This window comes from Hypomesus transpacificus, unplaced genomic scaffold (assembly GCF_021917145.1).
Source record: "Hypomesus transpacificus isolate Combined female unplaced genomic scaffold, fHypTra1 scaffold_313, whole genome shotgun sequence".
Classification (NCBI taxonomy): domain Eukaryota; kingdom Metazoa; phylum Chordata; class Actinopteri; order Osmeriformes; family Osmeridae; genus Hypomesus; species Hypomesus transpacificus.
In genome coordinates, this window is record NW_025813841.1 from 55871 (window position 1) to 65606 (window position 9736).

General features: G+C 53.4%; 1 protein-coding gene across 1 annotated transcript in view; it reads left to right on the plus strand.

Annotated features, from left to right (window-relative positions):
- The window catches only part of LOC124464179 (polypeptide N-acetylgalactosaminyltransferase-like 6), a 55997-nt gene extending 47846 nt beyond the window's left edge, over positions 1-8151 (plus strand). Inside the window, 10 exon segments of the mRNA XM_047016126.1 lie at positions 369-554; positions 1372-1555; positions 3334-3349; positions 3351-3452; positions 6121-6228; positions 6566-6643; positions 6645-6788; positions 7086-7202; positions 7312-7461; positions 7585-8151. Coding sequence (XP_046872082.1) covers positions 369-554; positions 1372-1555; positions 3334-3349; positions 3351-3452; positions 6121-6228; positions 6566-6643; positions 6645-6788; positions 7086-7202; positions 7312-7461; positions 7585-7758 — 1259 coding nt within the window. The 3' untranslated portion in view covers positions 7759-8151.
- Positions 8152-9736: the final 1585 nt, after the last annotated feature.

A 9736-nucleotide genomic window follows, 5' to 3' on the forward strand; every position in this document is an offset into this window, starting at 1 on the left:
AGTCCCTGATAGGGCAAGAGGAGCAGGTATTAACGCTTGGATTAGAATAATACTGGAACTTTGACGCTGTACGCCTGTGTGTTTGTGTGTGTATGTGTGTGTGTGTGTGTGTGTGAGAGTGAGTTTAATCACATTACCTCTGGTCTGTAAGTGAACAGGGGAATAGCATGATGTAGGTTAGGGAGGAAGTGAAACTAAAAGAGGGCATGAAAAAGAGAAATAAGTATCAACACAATAGTGTCTACCCCCCCCCCCCCCCCCCCCCCTTCCCCCTCCTCCTCCCTGTCTCCCTCTGTCTGTGTGTCCCTCACACTAAATGAATCAGTGTGGCACCAGTTCACCTTGCTGTTCTCCGTCTCTCCCCGCAGAGCACCTGCAGACCCGTCTAGAAGACTACATGTCCAAGTTCCCTAAAGTGCGCATTGTCAGAACCAGGAAGAGGGAGGGGCTAATCAGGACACGCCTCCTGGGGGCGTCCGTGGCGAGGGGAGAGGTGCTTACTTTCTTAGACTCCCACTGTGAGACCAACATTAACTGGCTGCCTCCACTACTGGGTAAGACACACACACACACTCATACACTACCACGTATGCACACTCATACACTACCACACACACACATACTCTAAAGACAGAGATAAAAACCTCATATCCAAAAAACCTGGAGAGAGGGAGAAGCAGGAGAGGAGGAGAAGGAGAGAAATGGATAGACCTCATCTCTTCCACCCATTTATTCTACCTCCTCCCCCCTCTCTTCATCACCTCCTCTCCTCCTCCTCCCCCATATCTTCCTTCCCTAATCTCCTCTTTCTCCTCCCCTCTCCCCTCACCCCCTCCTCTACTCCTCTCTCCTTATCCCCTCCCCTCCTCCTCCCTTCTCTCCTCATCCCCTCATCTCCTCTTCCTTCCCCCTTTCATCACCCCCCTCCCCTCTCTCCTCCCCTCTCTTCTCACCCCCCTCCTCTACTCCTCTCTCCTCATCCCCTCTCTCCTCCCCCGTTCCTGTCCTTTCCATGGACAGTGCTGATCCGTCCCAGCAGGGCATCCTCTGAGAGGACAGCAGCTCTCCCTGCTCCACTGGCTCTGTCCTACAGATCTGGGACACACACACACACACTCACACACACACACAATGACAGGCGGTCACACGCACACGGGCAGGCAGGATGACAGTGACAGCAGGGTAGGTAGGCCTGGGGGAGCAGACCCAGTTTGAAGCTGTAATTGTTTCTAATCGTCTGGTGACCAAAAGCTGCCCTGAGTACAAAAAGGCGGGGGGCGATGAAAAAAACAAATCTGAAATCATCATTCTCATTATTTTAAATCTCTTCTTCTATTCTATTTGGTCCTTTTCTCCTCCTCTCCTCGACAGACCAGATAGCCCAGAACTCCAGGACCATAGTGTGCCCCATGATCGATGTGATAGACCATAACCACTTTGGCTACGAGGCGCAGGCTGGAGACGCCATGAGGGGAGCTTTTGACTGGGAGTTGTACTACAAGCGCATCCCTATACCTCCTGAGCTGCAGGGCTCAGACCCCAGCCAGCCCTACCCGTGAGTACACACACACACACAAGCCCTACCCGTGAGTACACACACACACGCCCTACCCGTGAGTACACACACACACACAAGCCCTACCCGTGAGTACACACACACACACAAGCCCTACCCTTGAGTACACACACACACAATCCCTACCCATGAGTACACACACACAAGCCCTACCCGTGAGTACACACACACACACACACAATCCCTACCCGTGAGTACACACACACACACACAATCCCTACCCGTGAGTACACACACACACACAAGCCCTACCCGTGAGTACACACACACACACAAGCCCTACCCGTGAGTACACACACACACACACAAGCCCTACCCGTGAGTACACACACACAAGCCCTACCCGTGAGTACACACACACACACACACACACAAGCCCTACCCGTGAGTACACACACACACACAAGCCCTACCCGTGAGTACACACACACACACACAAGCCCTACCCATGAGTACACACACACAAGCCCTACCCATGAGTACACACACACAAGCCCTACCCATGAGTACACACACACACACAATCCCTACCCATGAGTACACACACACAATCCCTACCCATGAGTACACACACACAAGCCCTACCCATGAGTACACACACACAAGCCCTACACACACACATGTTGACGTACATACACATGTTGACACACACACATTGTGGTCAGTCTTCATGCATTATTAATTAGGCAAGTCAGTAGCGGCTTCTCTCAAGGGCGATGACATCACCAAGACCTCAAATTAAATGCTGAGCATAGGCAAATCTGTGTGTGTGTGTGTGTGTTTAGTGAGAGATTAAGCCTAAATGTGTCCTAAAGCACCGGCATGTGTATTACTGTTCCCGGTGTGTGTGTGTGTTTGTGTAGCAGCTGTGACTGTCTCCATTATCACTGTCTCACACATGTCCTCACCAGCTGGAAGCACCAGGGACAGACCACACATACTTGCACACACACACACACACACACACAGCCACTCCCACAGTCACTCACGTAAGATTAATTTGGAAGGACCATGGAAATTAGCTGTGTCATCATCTGGCAGCACCTCTGGGAGCAGAGGAAATGATCTGAGGGAGAGAGATGGGGGGGGGAGAGAGATGGGGGGGTGAGAGAGGTGGAAAGAGAGAGATGGAGAGAGAGAGAGAGAGAGAGAGAGAGAGGGGGGGGGGGGGGTTAGAGAGAAAAAACTGCTACCTACCTCTCTCTGTTCAAAACAAAGTCAGCAAGCACTTGTTTCATCCTCAGTATCACACCTACACACATATACACACAATTTCTCTGTGTCATTCAGCTCACGTTGTGTGTGAGCTAGCATCGCTGTCCATACAGCTATTTTGAGACAAAGAAGAAAGCAGAGGAAGAACACTTTAGTAAATCTATAAAGTAGCAGCTCCCTCTCTCTCTTTCTTTTATGCTCTCTTATTTATTTCTCTGACTCTGTCTTTATCTGTCTTTCTGTACGCCTGGGAGTGTGTTAGTGAGTGATCGAGTGGTGGTGTGTGTGGATCTCTGAGGTGTTGTCTCCCCCTGCAGGCGAGGCAGAGTAACAGCACCAGATTAGCACCACACACACACCACATTATAAGCTGAGCTCTGTTTGAATGTGAAAACACAGTGATTATATGGCTGGGGCTCCATAAACACTCTGGAACGTAGTGATGTGTATCATGCCTGTGATAGGTCAGTTTGTATTTGATGTGTATGTGATAGGTGTGATGTGTGTGTATGTTTCTGAGCCACTCTGACCTCTGACCCCAGGTCTCCAGTGATGGCCGGGGGGTCTGTTTGCAGTGAACCGCCAGTGGTTCTGGGAGCTGGGAGGGTACGACACGGGGCTGGAGATCTGGGGGGGAGAGCAGTACGAGATCTCGTTCAAGGTGAGACACCCCGCACACACACCACACACACACCACAGACACCCTCACGCATGTCATACGGATATTTATAGGAAGCCAGAGCCATTGCTCCCAGTTTTTCATTGCTTTTCTGTCATAATAAAGTGCTTACATAGTGGCATATTATTTGTGAAACAAACATGAAAATCAAACAAAGGTCCTTCTCTACCTCTCTCTCTCTGTCTCCCTCTGTGTCGTTCTCCCTCTCTTTCTCTTTTTCAGTTTATTCTGTAATTGGAATGTAGCCCTTTCTTCCCTGACAGGAAACCATGGTAACAACAAAAATAGTTATGAGGTGAAGTGGCAGTAGAGAGTGTTCTCCTGGGAAGGGTGGAGGAGAGAAGGGGAGGGACAGGGGGAGAGAGAGGAGGGACAGGGGGGGAGAGAGGAGGGACAGGGGGGGAGAGAGGAGGGAGAGGGAGGGAGAGAGGAGGGACAGGGGGGGGACATAGGAGGGACGGGGGGGGACAGAGGAGGGACAGGGGGGGGAGAGAGGAGGGATAGGGGGGGGAGAGAGGAGGGACAGGGGGGGAGAGAGGAGGGACAGGGGGGGGAGAGAGGAGGGACGGGGGGGACAGAGGAGGGACAGGGGGGGAGAGAGGAGGGAGAGGGAGGGAGAGAGGAGGGACAGGGGGGGGAGAGAGGAGGGACAGGGGGGGAGAGAGGAGGGACAGGGGGGGAGAGAGGAGGGATGGGGGGGACAGAGGAGGGACGGGGGGGGACATAGGAGGGACGGGGGGGGAGAGAGGAGGGACAGGGGGGGGACAGAGGAGGGACAGGGGGGGACAGAGGAGGGACAGGGGGGGACAGAGGAGGGACAGGGGGGGACAGAGGAGGGACGGGGGGGGACAGAGGAGGGACAGGGGGGACAGATGAGGGACAGGGGGGGGAGAGAGGAGGGAGAGGGAGGGAGAGAGGAGGGACAGGGGGGGACAGAGGAGGGATAGGGGGGGAGAGAGGAGGGACAGGGGGGGACAGAGGAGGGATGGGGGGGACAGAGGAGGGACAGGGGGGGAGAGAGGAGGGACAGGGGGGGACATTGGAGGGACGGGGGGGGACAGAGGAGGGACAGGGGGGGAGAGAGGAGGGAGAGGGAGGGAGAGAGGAGGGACAGGGGGGGAGAGAGGAGGGACAGGGGGGGACAGAGGAGGGATAGGGGGGGAGAGAGGAGGGACAGGGGGGGAGAGAGGAGGGATGGGGGGGGACAGAGGAGGGACAGGGGGGGGAGAGAGGAGGGATGGGGGGGGACAGAGGAGGGACAGGGGGGGACAGAGGAGGGACAGGGGGGGAGAGAGGAGGGAGAGGGAGGGAGAGAGGAGGGACAGGGGGGGAGAGAGGAGGGACAGGGGGGGGACAGAGGAGGGATAGGGGGGGAGAGAGTAGGGACAGGGGGGGAGAGAGGAGGGACAGGGGGGACAGAGGAGGGACAGGGGGGGAGAGAGGAGGGACAGGGGGGGAGAGAGGAGGGATGGGGGGGACAGAGGAGGGACAGGGGGGGACATAGGAGGGGCGGGGGGGACAGAGGAGGGACAGGGGGGGAGAGAGGAGGGAGAGGGAGGGAGAGAGGAGGGACAGGGGGGGAGAGAGGAGGGAGAGGGAGGGAGAGAGGAGGGACAGGGGGGGAGAGAGGAGGGACAGGGGAGGACAGAGGAGGGATAGGGGGGGAGAGAGTAGGGACAGGGGGGGAGAGAGGAGGGACAGGGGGGACAGAGGAGGGACAGGGGGGGAGAGAGGAGGGACAGGGGGGGAGAGAGGAGGGACAGGGGGGGAGAGAGGAGGGACAGGGGGGGACAGAGGAGGGATAGGGAGGGAGAGAGGAGGGACAGGGGGGAGAGAGGAGGGATGGGGGGGACAGAGAAGGGACGGGGGGGACAGAGGAGGGACAGGGGGGGAGAGAGGAGGGAGAGGGAGGGAGAGAGGAGGGACAGGGGGGGAGAGAGGAGGGACAGGGGGGGACAGAGGAGGGATAGGGGGGGAGAGAGTAGGGACAGGGGGGGAGAGAGGAGGGACAGGGGGGACAGAGGAGGGACAGGCGGGGAGAGAGGAGGGACAGGGGGGGAGAGAGGAGGGATGGGGGGGACAGAGGAGGGACAGGGGGGGACATAGGAGGGACGGGGGGGACAGAGGAGGGACAGGGGGGGAGAGAGGAGGGAGAGGGAGGGAGAGAGGAGGGGCAGGGGGGGAGAGAGGAGGGACAGGGGGGGACAGAGGAGGGATAGGGGGGGAGAGAGTAGGGACAGGGGGGGAGAGAGGAGGGACAGGGGGGACAGAGGAGGGACAGGGGGGGAGAGAGGAGGGACAGGGGGGGAGAGGAGGAAGAGTCCACCCCCACACCAGATGAGAAGAACTCACATCTTCCTCTCCTCCTTTCTTCCCTGCTGTTCCCTCTATCACTCTGCCTTTGAGGGGAGAGGAGAGAGGGGGTGCAGTGCTTCTGAAAATAGCCTTTCTTTTTTTCTATCTTCCCTCCTTTCTCTCTTTCTTTCCTTCTTTCTTCCCGCCGCTTCTCTCCTCCCCTTCAGCCTTTCAGATCGGCACCCTGTGGAGCTGAGACTGAGGGCTGTGAAGGCCTGGGCACATACACACGTACCATGTCTGAAAGTAACTCATGTAAGTGTGTGCGCCTGCATCTGTGTGTGTGCACCTGCAGGTCTGGATGTGCGGAGGGAGCATGTACGACGTCCCCTGCTCCAGAGTGGGACACATCTACAGGAAGTACGTTCCATATAAGGTCCCAACAGGAACCAGCCTGGCCAGAGTGAGCTCACTTACCAAACACAACTAGTAACTAACCAACCAACCAACCAACTATTGACTCATTAAGTTGTATTTAACCGTCTCCTTCCTTTCACCCCTCTCGCCTCTCTCTCTCCTCTGTCTCTCTCTTCTGTATCTCTCTTCTGTCTCTCTCTTCTCCCTCCCTCTCTCTCCTCCCTCTCTCTCCTCCCTTTCTCCTCCCTCTCCTCACTCTCCCTCATTTCACCCCTCTCTCCTCCCTCTCTTCTCCCTCTCTCTCTCTCTACCCTCTCTCCTTGCCCTCACTCTCCTCACTCTCCCTCCTATCACCCCTCTCTCTCCTCCCCCTCTCCTTCCAGAACCTGAAGCGTGTAGCAGAGACGTGGATGGATGAGTACACAGAGTTCATCTACCAGCGGCGGCCCGAGTACCGCCACCCTCTCCACTGGGGATCTGACCAATCAGAAGGCCAGGAGGAAGCAGCTTGGCTGTAAGGGCTTTAGGTGGTACATGAACACGGTGGCCTGGGACCTTCCTCGGTACTACCCCCCTGTAGAACCAGCTGCTGCTGCCTGGGGAGAGGTACACACACACACACACATACTCTCTAACACTCACAGTCACACACTCATTCACACACACACTCTCTCTCTCTCAGACACTCACTCCCACACACACACATGCTCACATACTCACACATACACTCACCCTCTCACTCTCACACACATTCATCTTCTCTAGTAGACATGGAAGTTTCTGTGTAAATGATCAGAGATTGTCAGCGCGCGCGCGCGGGGGGGGGGGGGGGGGGCAGTACACATTCTACACATACATATCTTCCACACACCTCTCATTCCTGACCCCTCTGTGTGTGTGTAGATCCGCAGTGCAGCATCAGGCCTGTGTGTAGATGCTAAGCATGGCTCTACAGGAGCTGAGGTGAGACTGGACACCTGTCTGAAGGAGGGGGAAGAGCGCACCTGGGCCCACGAGCAGGTAGGACCCAACCTGACACGCCTGGACATACCTGGACGCACCTGGACACAAGTGAACATGACACGACCTGGCATTAACCCTTTGCTCACCTTGTGTGTCTGCGTCTCAGATCTTCACATTTGGCTGGAGGGAGGACGTCCGTCCAGGAGACCCTCTCCACAGCAGGAAGCTGTGTCTGGACGCTGTGTCTCAGACCAGCCCTGTCACTCTGTATGACTGCCACGGCATGAAGGGCAACCAGCACTGGAGCTACAGACAGGTACACACACACATGCTCACATACACTCACACAGGTAAACAACCGCTCACACCATCATACACACTCTCACACAGGTACACACACACTCACACACACACTCCTGTTCTGTTCCTGTGTGTGTAGGACCTGTCCCTGTTCCATAGAGTGAGCAGTGGCTGTATGGACAGCTCTCCAGCAGACAGGAGGATTTTCCTCCGGCCCTGTGACCCCTCCTCCCAGACCCAGAAGTGGCTGTTCCAGAGAGTCAACACCACCGTGCTCCACAAACTCAACATCATGGACCCGCCAACCTCCTAGGACAGCCAACCAGCTGCCTCCCTGGACCCTCTAAGGGGTGGTCCAGCCAATCAGAAGCCTGCTAACAGAAGGAGGGGGAGGTCTGTCTGTTCTGCCCTAGACTCCTCCCCCTGGGGTCTGATCTACAGTAAAGGAGGAAGGCTGCATTGACTTACTGTCTACCTGTCCTGCAGCCTGCTGGGATATGTAGTTCTCAGAAGAGTAGGAGCAGGCCAGCTAGGAGGGTGTACCTGGCTCAGGAACTCAGAATCTTCTAGAAGGTTATATCCTGCTTCACTAGGGGTTAAAGGTAAAAAGGTAATTAGGTCTTGTAGACTGGATCAGAGATCTCTCTATACCTCTCCCTCTTTCTCTCTCTCTCCACAGCATGGGTTGCCCCTACTGGAACCAGGGATAAAGGGTTATCTTTTTATATGACTATTTATGTATGTATATATTTATTATTTGACCTGTTTATGTATTTATTTGGTCTTTTTAGGGAAGTAACTTATCTCAGTGTGTTTGAAGGTGATTTAGTGATGGTTGAAATGGTCTAATGACCTAATACACTTGAACTAATGAACTTGGCACAGCAGCTCTGTATGCTGTTCTGTTGAAACATCTTTTTTTTAAATAAAGATCATGTTAGGCTCAATAAAAGACTGAGCAGGATAGATGGAGATGATTTCAGTATTTTACTATCATACAATCAGGTTTCCAGAAACCACACATACAATTTTTGGTGTTATTGTATTCAAATACATATACTATCGGGTGTATGCAGAGATGGGAAGTAACAAAGTAGGCCTAAAAATATTTTCCATAGAAAGTTAGCAAAAAAAGTTTGAGGGGGTTGGGGACAGGTGCTGCCACACCTGATTCAAATGAATGGGTTGTCATCCTGCTCTGCAGAAGCCTGCTTCAGGTGTGTTGGAGCAGGGAAACATCTAAAACATGCGGGACAGGGGTGCCCGGAGGACCAGGGTTGGGAACCACTGAGCAACCACAGATTGACCTTAATATTGAACAATAGGCCTACCGTTTCTATTTTGTTGAACCCAGTCAGCTGCTCGCTTCTTTTGCCAGTGTTATCTGCTTTATGTTACCGGAGCAAACGCTCCTGCTGCTACAGCTAACGCTAACTGCTAGCTGTGTGCTTTAATTGCTTGCATGATGTGATAGTTTTGGCTGGAAGTACTTCGGTGATAACTAAACTCAGCCAGACAATCAGTATACACAGCCTTAGTTTTGTCAACCGAGCCGTCTCGCAACTTCCATCTAAAAGCTCTCTCTCCATCATTCATCTACCGTCGGCAGTTGAAGTCATGTGACAACAAGTGATTCCCAGGGTCAAAAAGAAACCTGCGTTAACGGCACTATTAGTTTTGTTGCGTTTGAGCGTTAACGCGTTATTAACGCATTAATTTTGACAACCCTAATAATTATATGATAGCTATACATTACATAACAATGTAGCCTACAAACATTGAATGTTTTGTACTTTCTAGTGTTCGTGTGTGCATGGCTTGCCCATGACCAAGTCTTGAGTTTTATGTAGACCTGCTAATATCATAAACCTTAACGCTCTATCTGTACCACGTATTTTAGAATTAATCATGTATTTAGCATGTAGCACAGCAGTCAGTTCAGCTATAACCGGACCGCCCTCGAAAGTCAACAAACACCTACTTTCACTGTGCTTTGCATACATAGATAGCGGAAGCAGCTTTTCTCACATTGCAATTGCATAGCTATACATTTTTGGACACTTTTAAAGTTTTACTCCAACCATGAAATAACAAATCACACATTTGACTCCTAAATGCAATTCCAAGATAAATCCTACATTTGGTCCGTCACTTACACTTAACTAAATCAATGCAGTCTTCAGCTGCATATACTCAAGATCCAAAGGGTCTGTTTCTTTGTCAGTGGCTGTGATAAGGGGGGTCAATGTCTACAGTACACAAACAGCATAGCTATAATGCAGCGGTTTATT